The 19,030-nt window shown below is 36.1% G+C and overlaps 1 protein-coding gene across 1 annotated transcript in view; it reads right to left on the bottom strand.

Annotated features, from left to right (window-relative positions):
• SUCLG2 (succinate-CoA ligase GDP-forming subunit beta) overlaps positions 1-19,030 on the bottom strand; it is a 319,621-nt gene that overhangs the window by 128,503 nt on the left and 172,088 nt on the right. Inside the window, exons 8-9 of the mRNA XM_072598723.1 lie at positions 12,349-12,510; positions 9,028-9,170 (exon numbers count right to left, since the gene is read on the bottom strand). Coding sequence (XP_072454824.1) covers positions 9,028-9,170; positions 12,349-12,510 — 305 coding nt within the window. The remainder of the gene's footprint in view (positions 1-9,027; positions 9,171-12,348; positions 12,511-19,030) is intronic.

Genomic DNA, 19,030 nt, shown 5'->3' with positions numbered 1-19,030 from the left:
AGCCTTGGTTATCTCACCTGTGAAATAACTTGACCTCAAAAGCTCATTCTAGCTCTAAGTCTCTGATCCTTGTTCTTCACTCTGGACAAAGTTCTTCCGTCATGATAATGCCAGGATTGTCCTTCAAAAACTGAAGATGGTGAGCCTTCTCCCCTTCCCCCCCCATCCAAGTCTTCCCTTCTTCTGGCTAACCATTCTCTGTTCCTTCAACTAATCCACAAAATGGGATGATTTTGAAGCCTTTCACCATTCTCCAATGTCTCCTTTGGACATGCTGTGGCTTAGCACTAATTTTGCACAAAACCATGAGCCGCTCTGCAGTCTGCTTAGAAACCAGTCACAAAATATCTTCCCTGGGCAGTTGAGTAGAATGGGAGAATTGGGGTAAAGAAGGCTGGCACTGCAGTAACTGCCTGCTGGGAGCTGAGGATGATGGGTGGAACAGAAGCTGAAAAAACTACCAGAAGGTAAGAGAGGAGGAAGACAATGAACGTGGCTGTCAATGACATGATCACCACATACTGAATACTAAGGAGATCTATGGCAAAACTGGTGATAGCAATGCCAATGCCCAGCAGTGAAGCTGTCTTAGGCAAGGGAACCACAAAGGTGTCCACAGTCTCTGCCATTTTGTTACTAAGCGATTGATCATTCATGTGATTCCAAGCAAATAATATGATCATGAGGACACTGTGACACCCATATTTAAGGTTTGCTTTTAATGGGAATTCTATCACAAGAATTCTCCAGGTGGTCCTCTGTGCTCTGAAATACTACATTCTTTACAACAATACTTGCTTGGACAAATCTTAAGGCAAGTCAATGTATGTATACTGCTATTCATTAGAGCACAACTCTTCAAGTGTTTGATAGGCTATCAAACGGATGAAGGATTAGATTGGATCTTTTAGCTGTTTTTTAGTCATGTCCAACTCTTCATGACCCCATTTGAGGTTTTCCTGGTAGCACACTGGAGTGGTTTGTCATTTCCTTCTCCACCTCATTTTAAAGATGAGCAAATTGAGGCAAACAGGGTCAAGTGACTTACTCACTGTCACACAGCTGGTAAGTGTCTGAGGCCAGATTTAAATTGAGGAAGATGAGTCTTCTTGACTTACTTCCTGACTGTAGGACCAAAGCTCTGTGCACTGTGGCATCACCTAGCTGCCTCTTAGATTTGCTCTACTTGTTTTCAAAACTGGTAGCAATGGGTTTAGAAGTGAAAAGAGGCAAATGTAGATATGATAGAAGTAAGGATATAAGTGGGCATAAGATGGAAAACTCTTTCTCAATATTTAGAGCTCTCTAAAAATGGAATGGGATGCCCCGGGAGGTAGTAGATTGACTTTCCTTGAAGGTTTCCCAAGAAGAATTTGGATTATCCCTTATTCTGTGTTTGTGTTGTAGCAGAAATATTTTGGGGACCTTGAGGTTGCACTATTTAACTACTGAGGTCCTGTCCAACTCTCAAATCCGGTGATTCCATGAGCTCCCTCTTGCTTCCAAAATGTCTCCAAATGAGGGGCTCACTCATTCCAAGAAGTATTTATTAAGCACATGCTACCGACAAGTCCCTGTGCTAGGTACTGGGAATACAAAAGCAAAAATAAAATGGCCTGCTAAGAGCTTACATTCTACTTGATGGAAATAATAATACAATGATAAGTAAATACAAAATCTATATACAGAAATCTAAAAACTTCCCAAAGACACCAAACTGAATGTTATTAATTTGAATGTAAATAAATGTTGTTGATTATAGGGTTTAGTACATTTGTGTTGAAGAAAAAAAAATGAGTCAAAGATTTCTCTGGTGATCATTATTTATCATCTTATTAAGAAAAAGGATTCCTCTAAATAGCCAACTATAAAAACTTGAAATATGAATATAATTATTCATAGAATGCTCTTCTCTGTGGAAAATGTTATATGAATTTGATAATCATATAATAACCTTCTCTATGGAATCATATTATTAGCAAAAAAATTTTAAAAACACTAGACTACCTAGCGGTTCTAATTATGTTTTATCTTTTACCTACATGACCTTATAATTTAATTTATGCTGTATTTCTTTTCTAAGTGGAGAAGATGGATGATCTGTAAGAGATTCATAATCAGTTATGGAACACGCTGGGACCAATTACTAACTTACTGAGATATCTAGAAATCTGCTAGATTTGTAGCCACTCACCAGGAAGAAAAAATAGTTAGATAGATAGATAGATAGATAGATAGATAGATAGATAGATAGATAGATAGATAAATTTGGGTTCTGTAGAGTACCACAAAGACTGGCTTTTACTCATACACACCTACACACATACATATGTGTGTATGTGCATTTCTGGTTTGCTCCTGCGAGTGTCAGTAAGTAGCTTAAAACTGACTAAATGTGATTCATTGGAAACAGTATAAATCAGACATATAAATGATGTACAGAATAAGGAAAGTGTAACTAGTTTTAAGCTCACCTATTATTGACTACTATGAGTGGATAAAATGTGCTGGCGATGAGTCATTCACGAAGAAATAAAAACCACCCTAAACCTTTTGAAGAGAAGAGATCAGGACAGACACACACACACACACACACACACACACACACACACGTACATGGACACGCACACACACACACACGCACACACATGAGAAAAATTCTGAAATTCCCAATATTGGTAAAGTCAAACTACAGGCTGTAAAATGAAAAACTCTTGGCAAGATGGTTTAATGCTTTACAGCTTATGCAAGTAGCAATCTTAACAACCAGGGGTTATATATTGTGTGGTGATGGCAACTAAATGACTTTAGTTATAATGTATGTGAAGAAAACAATTATTATTCACAGAAGGTGCAAAACCAAACTGACTCCCACCATTATGAAATAGTTACATGAACTTCTAATCTTCATAAGTCTGGATGAAAGCAAAATTTGTTTCCTAATGTTACTGTGTTCAAATGGGAACGTACTCAAGTCATTGCCAAAATAACGCTCATATTCCATAAAGTGCTGAGATTTACGTTTGAAAATAAATCCCTGCAAGAGCTTTATTACTCCAGAATGCAAATAGCTACTTGTAGATAAGACAAAATATGCAAGGTATGTGTCCAACTAATGAACTCTTTGGGTTCCACTGAAGTAAGTATATATGTGTAAGCCAGAAACAGAATATTATAAAACTCCAAGTGGAGAATAATTAAATATATGCGAGGCACTTAGAATGAATTAATCCCATACGTGTTTGTTAAAACTTAAGGCATTTGCATAACCCTGATACTAAAAATATGATATTTTGGATTTCATTTCTTTCCATCCTCAAATAGTTTCCCAAACACATTACCCCAAAGCTAAAAGTCGCGTCATTCTATGTTTCAAAAAAGCATGTAAATGATCTCTCTGAGATATTTTCTAACTAAAGTAATTTTTCTTTTCTAGAGTTTTCTTAATAATTATGCTAGCTCTCAATATTATCTGATTGCTAGAAAGCTGCAGTAACAACAAAATGAGACTTCATACAAGCCAATTGCTCTTCCTCACTATGAACTCATATCACATCACTTAATATGGTAAAAAGGGAACAGCAGAGAGGGGCTCATGAGATAATATTTCCAATTTCTTTGTAAACTTTAAAGCATTACTACTACACCCACTACAATTACTACGGCTCTACTATGACTACAACTTCTACTACATCTACTAATTACCATTGCTGTGGATTTAAATAGATGATGAGGCAAGACACCTTGGACTTTTCAGAGGGTTTCAGAGGCCCTTTTCAAGGTAGGGGAAAGGTAAAAGTATGATCACTATTGGTGTCTGCAGTGTAATACAAGAGAAGGAATATTTGGATTTGAAGCTAGAAGATCTAGTTTCAAATCTTGGCTCTGTCTCTTACTAGCTTTGTGATGACAATTCAGTCATTCTATTTTTCTGGGTGTCAGTTTCCTCATCTGCAAAATGAGGGGGTTGGTTTAGATGATATCTAAAGTAGCTTCAAGATTTAAGATTTGTGATCCTATGATTCTAAGAATTTATGCATCAACCATTTCAAATTGGTCTTTGTGCCAACATTGGTATAAATAAAACCACCTAAAATAACTATTTTTTCATGTCTATTTATTTTCTAATCAAAAGTATAATGTCATATTTGAGCAAATAAAATTGAGGAAGAATAACCTTAAAACTGATGTATAGTGAATCAAAAAAATTGGGCTAGCAACCAGGAGACTTGCTTCAATCAGTAGCTCACTACATGACTTTAACATGGTCATGGTCACTTTAGACCTCAGTCTTTGTCATCAGTAAACTGAGGGAAGTTGAACTAAATGATTTCCAGTATTTGTGTCTAAAACCTGCAAGACAGAGGTGAACCAGATGAGATCCAAAGTTCCTTCAAGCTCTGATTTCACTTTCAATTCTAAAAAATTCCATGATTCCATGAACTTCTCTTCCAGGCACATTTTGTCTACTGTAAATTGCTAGTTTGCACATGTCTGTTCACTTATTGTCTACAACATTAGATTGTAAGTCCTTTAGTTCAGGGACTGTCTTTTGTCACTTTATATATCCCCACATGTTAACACAGTGCTTGGCACATAACAGATGCTTAATAAATGCTAATTGACTGACATTTTGGAGTTCAATCCCTATTCAAATCACTCCCTACTATATTTGGCATATTAATATGAAATCATTTTTCCAAGGACCCAAAAATGCCTTGAAAACCTGAGGTTACATTTATTGCTACACTGCTCTTTAAGAAGTCCAGTTATGGTGGGCACATCCCCACATCACCTAGGTATGGCTCTAGCAAGCACATTTTCACACAATCTGCAGAATCTTTAGCCTACAAAGAACAAATAATCTCATCACTTTTGTGAATATGTTGGTTATACCCTCATCCCAACTACAGCCAAAAGCTCTTTTTTTAGTCCTATACAAAAGATATTTTACATACATCAAAAAATATTCAACATGTTTGTTCCTGATACACTTTTAAACTGGAGAGATATTGATCAAAGTTTTGTAAGTCAGTGAAGCAAAACCCAAAGAGTAACATTAACCCATATTTTCCTTTGAAATATGTTCAAGATCTTAAGATGATCAGAAGTCACTAACACTATAAATAAGCACCTATTTTATGCCACATTATGTAAACCTTTTACTCTTAGAGTAATCATAATAAAACTATTACTTAGGTTTTTTGCTTATATCACACTACCTCCATCAATAGTGGCCATACTTCACCCCTTCCCTCATCTTGAAATGACACTCTGAAACCCTCTGAAAGGTTCAAGGTATCCTTGCCTCATAATATTTTCATATCCATAACAGTAAACAGCAACAATGGAAAGTAATAATGGTAGTAGCAGAGGTAGTAGTGGTGGTAGTAGTAGCAGTAGCAGCAGCAGCAGAAGTAGTGGTAGTACTAGGAGTAGTAGTAGTAGTAGTAGTAGTAACAGTAGTAGTAGTAGTAGTAGTAGTAGTAGTAGTAGTAGTAGCAGTGGTAGTAATTAATATTATTTCTTTAGCCATAGCAGCTTATAAAGACTAGAAAGTTTTGTTAAAGGGCTCAGTTCCAGAATCAAGGTTGGAATGGGGAAATTAATGGGCATGAAAAAGAAGAATTTTCAGTCATGAACTTTAAAAAGTCTAGAGGCAGCTGTGAACTGTACTGGTGTATCTTCCCCAATGCAATCACACATTTTTGAAATGTTGAAGTAATATTTAGACTCCCTCAAGTTAAAAGAACAAAGCTGTAACTAGGTATATTCTGTAACTAACCAGGATAAACTTGATTTCTTTACTTTCATACCAATAACAATAAGTGAATTGCAAAATATTTAATAATAGCATCCGTTGAAATCAATGCATTATTTTAGGTATTGTGAAAGCAGAAAGCTGAGAGATTATGGGGTTTGAGAAATATCATAACCCAAAATATCAAACATTACAGACAGAAACATATGCTTACTCTAGGCACACAGAACAACAATCCAAACTTAGATAAAAGATCGAATGAAAGAACTTCGTAAGTTTCAATGGTGTATCTGACATAAGTTGTGTCAGTTTCATGTCGTTGGCATAAATATACAACATTCTACTCCAATGACACAGTATATTTCAGTCAGTCAATGGAATTATCCGTACATACGTCAAGTAAACAGCTGTTAGTATTGACTGATACAATTTGCGTTAAACTAGTAACTTTTTTTAAATTATCATTTTGAAGCTCAGTACATATACCAGACTGATTCTTATGTGTAATAAGATCAATCAATATCTTTGAAGTAATTATTTTGTGGCTTTAGAGAATTCTTGTGTGGGCAGTTGGTAGTTCTTTTATTTTAAAATAATTGTTGCCTATGCCAACTTGTAGAAACAGGAGAAATAATCTATACTGTTTTCTACCTTGTATCTTGCAAATAATGCTCAAATGGAGACCATTCTTGCATTTCCCTACTTTTTAACCTGATTTGAAATTTAAATATCACGAGAAATGGACCATTTCAGGCAGCTGGCATTCATTTGCTTCAAGTGCGATGTTGAAATGACGAAACTCATGCTATACACCCATAATGGCTCCCTTCCTCATTTTCATATAGGATTCCACGCAAATGCTTCAAACAGGCCCAAAAGGCTTAAGTTATGGTTACACTTTCCATGAGGATTTTACAAATGCAAATGGCCCCCTGTGATCTTGTTTTTTACATTTCTTACAAAATTAAAATTCAGCCCATATTATAGAGAAAGGCTATTTTAAAGCAAATCTGATCATTGTCCTGCCAGATTTAATCTCTCAGCAGCTCTCTATTATTCTAAAACTGTATTTCAGCATAGTTAAAAGTTCAGGGTTTTATTACAGTCATCTGTCCTCTGGGCTCTTGATAGTGAAGGCACCTTTAAGAGGTTGTAAGCTGTGTCCATGATATTTACAATCTTTAATTGGTCTGGGAATTTCTGAGATGAAAATGCCCTTCCCTTGGAAGGGAGTAGAAAACTGGGAGCAGACAATTAGTAAATGATTAGAAAACCACTGATAATTTTGCTACTTCACTTTTGAGGACAACTTTGGCAAACAGCACAATTATTTCCAGAGACTTTCCTTGTGGCTGAATGACTGTGGATTGCAATTACTTTGCCATTCCAGAAAAACCTTAGGGGGTGGAAGGTCAGCATCAGATAAAACATGGTCATTTATTCAATGAATACAAAAAAACTGGAAGACTTGGCAAGAATGCAGGTGACCCTTAGCTTTAATGAAAGAAGAATGACTACAGGGAGAGCATAATTTCAAGAACTTTGTTCACTAACACAGTTTGCAGCCAGTAGGCCAATAAACCTTTTAAAAAAGCATGCTTCTCTTTAAGTGGCTGGAATTGTTTTATGTCTATTTTCCTTAGGCTAGAAATTAAAAATCTTAGTGATGGGTCAGAGTCTTGATGACAGCAATTCTGTCAAAAGAATACTATTAAAGGCAAGCATCCTCTCTTGCTCATGATGATGGGCTCTAGAAATGTTCAGTCCTATTGGGTCACTGTCCCTCAAACTAGGATAAAGAATGAATGGTCACTCAGACAACACAACCCTTGACTCTTTGCAATTATCTATGTATCACAGTCATCATATGCGAAATTAAACATCCTCAATTAAAATAAAATCCACTTGGTAAAATAAAGAATCTAGTATTTTGTTAAGGGCTCCATATATACTCAACTGTGGAAGTCACAGAAAGTGATTAAGAAGTATAAAATATGGTGCTTACCTGCCGGAGCTTACAATCCAAGTGAAGAAAGAAGACACACAGAGAGCCAACATATCAGATAGTACAACAAGTGATTCATTGTGTACATCATAAGATCATAGCTCTAGAGTTGAACTTCCAAGGTCATCTAGTCTAACCACCTCAGTATGACAGATGAGAAACTGAAGCATTGTGAGGATAAGAGACCTTTCAATGTCATACAGTCAGTATATATGAATAGAATATGATCTCAAGTCCTGGGACTGCAGAGACAGAGCTCTTTTCACTGAACTATATGAAATCAGGTGGCCATTGCCAGTCATCTCGATTCATGCCTTGCCACTGGACCCTGATGACTCCAGAGAAGAGGGTGAGGCTGAAGACTTTGTGCAACTCCACCTCACTTAAAACCAATTCACTTGCAAGTGAAGACATCACCCTTCCGATGTCATTGGTCCGCTTTGAGAAAGACAAACAACCATATTAAGAGACAGGGGGTGGCAGACAGAAAATAAATAGCTCAGAAACTAGAAGAGGTCAGTAAGGTAATTTTGTCTAATTCCTCATTTTACAGTTGAAACAATTGAGTTAAATGATTGGTCCAAGGTCACATAGATAATAAATGGTGGAGCCAAGGTCTGAACCCAAGTACTGTGATTTCAGATTGTTCTTTCCACTGTGTTATACTGCTAGATATATCTCATGCTCCTTTAAAATACAAACAACTAACTAAATTTTCTGAATACCACAAAATCACCTGCCATCTAATGGTACTTCCATCATTTAACAATATCTTGACATCTTGGTTTTCAGGCAGCAGTCTAGATAAGATTAGCCTTTAAATCTCCATCTAAACTATTCTCCATGTAAATTAGGTATAGGATAAATTTCTAAAGCACAAGTGGATCTCAATGCCTTCCACACACATGATTAATGACAATAAATGCTGCAAAGTCTTGAGCAATACCATATTTCCTCAAACGCCAAGATTTCTCTATCCCATGGCATCCTGGGACAGTTTTCCAGCTTCTGATTGGGAATAAGCGAAAGTGATCATATTTTCATTTGAGGATATGATGCTGAATTCACCATGGCATCTCTAGAGTTGGTAGGTTAGTCTAATAACTCAGGAAAACCTAAATTGTTGGTTTCAGCACACGACATCACCCACAAGAGAAAGAAAATAAACCAACTTGCAAGGGTAAATTCATCCTCTATCCCCAGGGCCATGAGGACCAAGCCATCACATTAGGTCTTCGGTTCTGCACAATAAATGAGTTACCTTAGGATCTGCAGTGAGCAGTTTAAATGCTTGATACACTTGGGACTCCTTTACTCCACCTCCAAGATCAAGGAAGTTGGCTGGCTTCCCACCATTAAGAGAGATGATGTCACAGGTTGCCATGGCAAGCCCAGCACCATTCACTGTAAAGCAAATCAAAGTGTCATAGTGGTTTACACTTAGCAAAAATACTTGAAAAGTTGGGGAAAAAACCCAATATATCATATTAAAATTGAGGAGACAGGAGATGAAATCCCAGTTAAGAACTACAGCCACAAAAGCATGGTTTTAATACCTTTATTTTTCAATAGTTGAAATAATCACCCCCAGTCTGATGACTGCTCCTCAAATGAAGATATGGAGAAATTTTTCTTTGATACAATTATAATTATAATGGCCAAGCATTCTCCAAAGAAGAGATGCAAAAATGTATTTACTACTCCACTTTTTTTACAGAGGTGGAGGACCAAAGGGGTGGAACTGGGTATATACCCTATCAGATTTAGTATCACAGCATTTTAGATTTAGGGCAACAAGAACCCTTTGAGATCACCCTGTCTCTCATTTTATAGATGCAGAAACTGAGTCCCATTAGACTTAATTGACTTGCCCAATATCCTACATCTAGTAAGTATTTGAGGCAAAATTTAAGTCCAGGCCTCTTTAAGGCCTTGATGGTATTCACTATGAAATACTGCCTCTCATTTGATTGATAGGTGCTTGATTACTGAACTGTTTCTCCCTCTTCACTTTCTTTATATGCATTTTGCTTTGTTAGAAGAGATGACTTGCTGGAGAAGGACAGATGAGGGTTCTATTAAGAAATAATGATGATGCAAAACCAAGAGCAAATCATGAAAATTAATTTTGTAAAAAAAGTGACAGAAGAACCAAAGCAAAGGGTTAAAAAATTTCTATCCTTCTCTTTGTTTAGGAAAAATAATAGAAACTCACATTTTTGTAGCTCATTAAGGTTGGCAGAGTACTTTTTTCAGCAATCTTGTCAGAGCTAGTATCAATCTACCCATTTTGCAGATGAGGAAACTGAGACTGAGATAAGTTAAAATGACTTATCCAAGGTTACAAAACTATGGAGAGACTGAGGCTATGTATATTCAACCTAAGGTCTTAATTGATTCCAAGTTTATCACTATCCATTCTGCCACCCTGATTCCTGGGTAAACTTTATCAACAAATTCTCCCTTCTTTTGACCCTGAAGGTTTGGTCATATGTGATTATTTTCCCTGATATCTGAAAGTAAAAATTATCTTTCCTACAAGAGAGTCTCTCAAAGTAAAGTATTCTTCACTTTTTCCTGACCCTTGATGACTCACATAAGCCTCCGAACTATGACTATTTTAATTAACTCTGGCATAGCTAAACATGTGAGTGTTTCCAAGTGCCTTATAACAGAGTAGGAAATATGCTGACTTCAGCACTTGGAAGCTTCAAATTTACTCAAAGCATGGAAATTCTTGCAGTCTCTCTAAGCAAGCTTTCTTGACTTTATTCTAAATGTGTCCATGTTTCTTTTATCCTTTTAAGTGCTAAAAGAACATGTCATCTTGAGAATGATGTGAGGAATATCTGTTCCATTAAAGTTATTGTCCCTTGCACAAAATAAGGCCTTCTGTACCACGTCTATGTCATTTTCTATTGTGGAGAGCAGCGAGCTGCAAGAATGAGGTCTCAGAGGTTCTGGGTATAATGATATGGTTGGTTTAATGAGCTACAAATCTTTTTAATATTAATTCCATTAAGATTAAGACCTCGAAACCAATGCAATGAATGGGTGCTACTAGAATCTACAGCCTTCAGCAATTAAGTAGCTAGAGTATAAATTTCAGCACTATATTCTGTGGACAGTTACAACAATGATTTCTTTTTTCTGTTCCCACACACCCATTCTTATCTCAGCTGAATAAGTCATTTTCACAAATTCGGATCAAAATAATGAAATCAATTTTTTTCAGTTAATAAAATGGAATAGCAGATTAAATATTTTATTGTTCTGTTATCACTGAAACTAAAGAAGTTTAGGGTAATGATTAAATTATGTGACCTCTCTTACTTCCACTGAGAAAACAATTCCATTTTAAACCTATGTCCCAGGACAGCTGTTGTATTAACAACTCTGGCTTGTGATGGAAAACATGCTGAATTTTTGGACACTAAAGTTAGATTATAATGTGTGGAACTTTAAGCCTGCAAATTATTTTCAATTATTCTGAATGTTTCAGAGAAAAAAATCAGGTTACATCTTAGAATTTTTATTGAGACAGCATGTGGTCGTATCTAGAGAGAATCTAGCAAATTTGAGCCAGCAAAACTTGGGTTCATGTCCTGCCTTGGATATTTATTAGTTCTATGACTCCTGAGCAAGTCACTTCTCTCTGTCTCAGCTTCCTCATCTGTAAAGTGGAGATAATCATATCTATGTATATACATAGATATATGTATATACATATATATGTGTGTATGTAATATATACTTGTCTCAAAGGACTGTTTTGAGGATCAAATGAGGAAAAAAATACATAAAATGCTTTGCAAACTGTGATGATTACTGAGTTTATTGTTGTTTCATTTATAACATCTAGTTCAATGGAGTTCAGATAGTCACAATCCTGGGACAATTCATTATTTTTCAATGTTTAATACTCTGTGGTATTTTGCATAGGTGAATAAAATGACTGCTTTTAATAACTGAGTAAAAGTATTGGAAAATTAAGTTCATCTCGGGCAGTGAGTACAGTACCAGGCCTGGAGTCAGGAAGATAAGTCTTCCTGAGTTCAAGTCTCACTCAGACGCTTCCTAGCTGTGTAGGCGAGTCACTTAATCCTGTTTGCCTAGTTTCCTCATTTGTGAAGTGAGTTCGAGAAGGAATTGGTAAATGATCCCAGTATCTCTGCCCAAGAAACTCCAAATGGGATCACAAGGAGTTAGACATAACTGAAAATATTGAACCATAAAACTCATCTTAGATAGTCTCACTGAAAGTATCTTTGACTCAGCTCTCCATTAGATGGGATGCCAGGGATGTTATGTCCTTCATTCTGTTTCCATTTTGTTTTGGTTTTTCCCCACTAGATCTCTATGAATGTTTAATATGGTAGCACATATTGAAAATCTTGTTCTAAAATGTTTATGAATTGATATTATATTCTGTTGATCATAGGTTATCACCAGTATCATTATTATCATTAGCTATAAAACTTCATCTGTTTACTGAGCTTTGAGATGCATTTCACAAAATAAGAGCCACGAGTCAAAAGCAAACTCTCTTGCCATACGCTCTCTGGTGATCTTTGTTTCCTTACCAAAGCAGGCAATGTTTCCATCCAGGCCAATGTACTTCAGGTCATATTTGGCGGCTTCATTTTCAATAGGTTCATTTTCTGATTTGTCATCCATGGCAAATATGTCTTTTTGTCTAAATTCTGCATTATCATCAAAGTTTATTTTGGCATCAAAACACACAACTATAAAAAAAACAGAAAGGAGAAAATGAATACTTAATATCTATAAAGGATCTTTAAGTTAGGTGTTTTAGTAAACACAGATGATCTTTAACTGTAGAGGGAGGAAAAGATGAATATTCTTCTGTCTCTTTGCTCTAGACAGATATAAGTAATGTACAGATAAAGACAAGTTTAGCTCTCCTGACCTTTTAGACTATACTGGAAAGTCATGCATTTGTATGGCCTGTGTGTATTTAGGTGAAAACATTTTTCAATAGTACATATTTTTTTTAAAACAAAAGTCAACGAGAAGGTTATAAGCATCTTCCATAGTTACAAAGTAGAGATAGCTTTTCAAGGTTGCCACTGTATTCTGAATTCTTTTGAAAGTTAATTTTTTTATTACTACGTGTTGAAGCCATAATCACTTTTTTCTTTTCTTTTCAATCTGACCAATATTTAGTAAGTGACGACTGTGTGTCAGTTACTGTAGTAGGTGCTAGAAATACAAAAAAACCATAAATAAATAAAACATCCCCTAACTTCAAGGATTTATAGTCTCTTGGCGGGATACAATATTTACACATAAAAGTAAGCACAAAATATCTGCAAAGTGATACACAGTAATTTTAAGATGGAGTGAGGAAAGTTTGGGGCTGATGCGGTCCCTGTTCTGTGCATTATCAGATGTTGCAGATTCCAAGACTTGAGTGGTGGTAGGGGGGAAGGGGTAGAGCAGTATGCAGTGAACACAGGAAAGAAGTCCAGGCAAAGGCACATAAGCAGGAGATGTAATGCTATTTATGTGAGGAATAGGGTTATTTCTTAATCACTAATAAGTGCCATTCAAATATTTTTTAAAAAATGAAAAACTAGGAAAAAAACTTCTCCCCCAAACCAAATGACTCCTTCCAATAAGACAACAAAAAAAATGTACAACTTGGATATAGTTATGGTAGAGATTAGTGCAGTGGAAAAAAAGTATAGTATATAAAGCCCAAGGACCCATGCTCAGCTCTTGGCATTGCAAATGACCTTGCTGCAAGTCTCTTTACCTCTCTATGCCATAGATGTTCCATCTTTAAAATAAAGGGGCTTGATTGGATTAGGTTATCTGGCTTCAGGGATCACATCAAGTCAACAGGTTTTTACTCCGTCTCTACTATGTTACAAGTACTGGGTTAAGCACTGGGAATACACATACATATGCACACACACATGCACACATATCTATATATAATAAAGGCATGTAGCATATATAATATACATATATGCATGATATGTTTTTATTTTACATATAATATATAAATGCCTGTATGTGTATGTGCAAAACAAACAAGAATTTGATGGGGGAGACTGCAGTCTAACATTTTTGTACAGACTAGACAAAGAAAGGATAAAACAGAGATAATTGTAGATAGAAGAGACAAAGATTAAAGAGGACTGGGAAAAGCTTTTTGTAGAAGGTGGTATTTTAGCAGAGACTTGAGGGAAACCAAGGAGACCAGAAGGCAGAGACAAGGAGGGATAGTATTTTCAGCATAGGGAATAGTCAATGAAAATGCCTGGAGGCAGGAAATGGAGTGTTCTGACTGATAAGCCACAAGAAGTCCAGTACCACTGGAAGCCAGAGTTCATGGAGATAAGGTTTATGGAGACTGGAAAGGTCAGAAGGGGTCAGGGTAGCTTTTAAATCTTCATTTATGAACCTCTGATCTGTAAGTTCCCCTCTAAGGTCCTCTAAGTCTATGGTCCCATGATCACTGACTGTTATGTGATTTATACATCCCAGATATTCATGGTCTTTGAAGAATGAAGCCATTAAGTTACTATGTAATAATGGTGATTGTATATATGTACATGTATATGCCTATACATACACATGTACACATACATTCACATAAGAGAAATCACTAATGGCTGAATGTAGTAATGACTGACAAGGGGAAACATTTTCTAGCAGGAAACGATGCTTTAAATCTGTAAGCCCTACCATTAAATGTCTAACTTACTTGGCCACACAATTGTGCACATATCCAGCAAATAGAGTGGTAATTGCCTTCTGCATTTTATAATCTTAATGGTGGACTCTTGCCATCACCAGAGGTATTTTCTAGCTACCCCTTGTTATACTCGTATTTTCTCAGTATTTAATCACTATTATAATGATCGATAGAAAAAGGAACATCTTTTTAGGTATATAATATGTTTTAATTAACTTATTAGTAAATTTAGCTCCTCAGTTACTCATATACTAGACAGCCGAAACCCACATGTTCAAAGTAAATATGCAAATACCATTAAGTTGACTTCCTGACTGATGAAATTCTGATCTAAGATTTTTTGGTCACGATCAATAAACCAGTAAATCAAAAAAGTTCAGATTGGTTTTTGCCCTTCAAGAAAACTGTCATTAGCGTCTGCCTAAAATAGCTCATGATGAATGAGTGAAAGGCAAATTTCCATATCTAGACCCAACACTCACTGCTTGCAGATTTTCAAAATGGTCTCTTCTGTGGGAATTACCAAGCAGGACTTCAAGAACATTGTTGAGAAAGAGGAAGAGATCACCAAAAAAAATTAAGATTAGCCTAAAAATTTGAAGATATTGGATATTAATATAGGGAGTTAGTAGGTAAAATATTTTCTAGTCTTTTCCCACTCAGTTTAAGGAAACCTTATTGTGTAAAAATAATAAGAGTTCAGTTCAACTGAACTCCATGAAAAATCCCTGAATCTCAACAAAATCAATATCCTTTAATGGTCTTTGTGGAGAGAAGAAAGGGGAAGAGAATCTATTCCAGTATAAGTATGAAGTCATGGCTATGTATTTGATTGGCTGCATGCATAAAACTTTGACTAAATGTTTTATATATATACATATATATATATATATATATATATGCATATACACACACATAAATTATAGAGCTGCAAAAAAGGCTCAGAGAGGTCATCTAGTCCAAACCTCGCATTTTACAGTGTAGGAAATTGAGACCAAGGGAGACTAAGTGATTTGCCCAAAGTTCACACAGGCAGGATTAGCAGCCAGGTTTTCTGACATAGGGCCAGCCTGGCATGCTGCAAGTCCTTAATATAATCTTGTTGAGTGACTGTAATAATCTCCCTACTTTCCTGAATTAAGATCTTACTTTCTCCCCTGAAAGCCTAAAGGAGTCTCTAGGTAAGTAAGTTTAAGAGCCATGTGAAGAAAGTTAAGTTAATTATTTCAGGTGAGTAGGGAAAAATAGCCCTGTGACACAATTGAGGTTTTCTTCCTTTAACAGACCTTTTCTTCAATTGTCCTTTCTTATTTTTCTAAGCCAACAATAGTTCTATAGTCCTCTTCAGGTCCAACTCAAATCCTTCTTCCTCTTTAAAACCTTCTGATCATCCCACTCAATAGACTTACATATTGTCCCAAATACTTAATCTTCCTTGGCTTGAAAACTCTGTATCAACTCTATCTCAAACCCAACATGTCAAAAAGTAAATCATTATCCTTCCCAAAAGATGCCATTCTTCTAAATATTCTGATTTCTGCTGCCCAGAATTCCTTCAAGGGCCCCATGTATCCCCTTAAGTCACTTGTGGGTAGAGACTATGCCCCCCTCATGTTTTTGTAGAACTCTCAACCTACCTTAAGCACTCACTTCAGGAAAATACATGCTTCTTGAGGGCAGGAAGTATTTTGATTTTGTCTTTGTAGGCCTAGGTCCTAGCAGAGTGTCTGGCATACAGCAAGTGCTTAATAATTGCTTGTTGCGTGAATGACTAGGGTAAACTACAAACTACTAAATTATCCCCACAGTGGCAGGATGATGGGAAAATTGTATTTGACAAGGCTGAGAGAAGCTTAAGTATCTTTCAAATCACATCATTTAGGCAGTTACCTACCTCTGGTTTTGCATTATAATAATAATGATATTAATAGCTAGTATTGATTTTGGAATTTACAAATATATCACTTCATCCTCACAACAATCATAGGGGATAGTAGCTAGTAATATCTCCATTCTACAGATGAGGAAATGAAGCAAGGCAGAAATTAAATGACTTTCCTACACACCTGGTCTGAGGACAGATTTGAACTCAGATATTCTAGACCCAGTACTCTACCTACAGCACTACCTAGCCGCACAGGGCCAGTCCTTGTCAAGAAAAAGATAATAAACTGCTTAATCGCTGAAGATGCAATCCCCTGACACCAGACTCCCAGACTCACCAGTGCCATTCTAGCTAGATGAACAAAACAAACCTTCAGAAACAGATATTCTACTGGCCTGAAAAAAAAGGTAAATGCAGCTCAAAACAGGTGTTTAATTTCCTCCTAAAAAGTGGATTTTATGTATACATATATATACATATATAGTGTCATTTTTATGTGAACTTTTCCTTTTAAGATATATTAAGCATATTTCAAATATCCTGCTTAAAAAAATACAATTTAGAAAATGTATCAATTCATTTTTAAAATATCATCCAAAAATCTACTTTTTAATGACAATATAAAGGTAGCTATGGGTGTGGAAACTGGCACACACACAGAGTTGAAGACCTTCATCAGGAAGTTTTGCTTAGGGATTTTTCTTTGCTATCAATATCAATATCAGGGTGGGATTATTAAAATAGAAATTATTAAATAGAAAAAAATGCAAGAATATTTGTTGGAAAGAATATTTATCCATTCCTGTCTCAAAGCAAGTGTGGTCACAGAGCAGTCAATGGAGTGCTAGATCACAAGGTCAGGAAGACCTTGGTTCAAGTTCTGCCAAAAGAGTTGGGGATTCTATGGCCTCTAAATTTCCTTCTGGTTCTAAATCTATGATCCTATAGTTAACAAGGACAGAAAAGTAGTGTAGTAGATGGCGTTGCTGTCCCTGGAGTTAGGAGGACCTGAGTTTAAATCCTGCCTCTGGAACTTACTAGCTGTGTGACCCTAGATAAGTCATTTTACCCTATTTGCTTCGGATCCTTATCTGTAAAATGAACTGGAGAAGAAAACTGCAAACCACTCCAGCATCTTTGTAAGAAGCCCTATATGAGGTCATGGAAACTCAGACATGACTCATGACTCATTGACCAAACAATAAATGGTCAACAATACAGCAATCAAACATATTCCGTTATTCGAGTTTTCTCATTTAATAAGACAACAAGCAACTAACACAGAATGCATTTGAGGAGGTATGGAGCTCAGCTCAGATATGCAATTTTTTTTTCATTTTCACATTATAGAATCTTAGTTCTACAGAAAATTCATCTTTCACAAAAGTCATGCCTAGTACAAAGTACTAGGAGAAAAAAACACCCATTAATATTTATAAAACAATTTTCACCATCAAAAGGGTATTGTTCCATGCTTGATAGATTGTACAAATGAATTTTCCTTCTGAACAAATATCAAAGAAAGCCTTAGTACTTATGTTCATGGGGTGTTTTGTAGGTTTTTGTTAGTGGCATGCTAATTCAACTGCCTTGATAGAGAACATGACTGACAGCTGGTGGCCTTTGACCTGCAAAGCTTAATTGAATGTGCTTCAGAATTAAGCTAAGGAAAATTACATTAAAGAAAAGAAACTCATACAAAAATGAAACATAAAAAAAGCACATGATGATGCAGACCTGTCACAATTAGCTCGAAAAAAATTGTCTTCAAGCTGCATACCACATTTGATTTGTGATAAATAATTATAATATGCTATTCAAAAGTACACTGCCAAGAAAAAGAAATTGAAATCTGGACACTTTCAAATTAATCTCTCCCTCCTCCCATCCTCCTCCCAATGTTACTGTTCCAGTATTTGTGTAATTTTCTGAATATTCTCTTTGTAGATGTGAAAATAGACAGACACAGGAGGGAGCTGAAAATATTCTTGGAAATTTGGTTTTTACGTAAGAAGAAAAAAAAAGCAAACGCCTACCAAAAACATGGCTTCCCTAAAACATCAAGCAACAGTGAAGTTATTTAGGGAAATGAATTTTAAGGAGTTGAAACGGCTTTGCTGATTAACTTTGAATCAGCCAGGGTTGGTTTCCAAAGAAGCTTGGCCAAAGGCCCACTGTTTGAAATTGGGTCTTAGCTTTCAAACACATTGGTGGAACCTGGGCTCCAATTGATGAAGGGAGTCGTAGATAACAAGAAAAAAACCGATCCTAGCTGTGAAAACCACTGGCTAGAGAGAGAAAGAAATGAAATAGAATCCAATATCACCCTCCAGATTCCAGGAACTTTGTGACAGCAAGAAAGGCCTTGTGCCGTATCCTATCCAAGATGAATGCTAACCTTCTGAAGTTCCACTTCATTTTTTTAACATATAATTTATTAATTTTTCAGTTCTTAACATTCATTTCCAAAAGAATTTGAATTCAAAATTTTCTCCCCATCTCTTCCAATACCCTACCCCAGGACAGCATGCACCCCATTCACCCCTTCTTCCAGTCTGTTGTCCCTTCTATTACCCACCTTTCTTCCATCCCCATTCCCCTCTATTTTCCTGTAGGGCAAAATAGATTTATATACTCCGTTGCCTGTATAGCG

The sequence above is a fragment of the Notamacropus eugenii genome, chromosome 3, assembly GCF_028372415.1.
Source record: "Notamacropus eugenii isolate mMacEug1 chromosome 3, mMacEug1.pri_v2, whole genome shotgun sequence".
Classification (NCBI taxonomy): domain Eukaryota; kingdom Metazoa; phylum Chordata; class Mammalia; order Diprotodontia; family Macropodidae; genus Notamacropus; species Notamacropus eugenii.
Note: the sequence above shows the minus strand (reverse complement) of the source record. Positions and strands in the feature narration are given on the sequence as shown.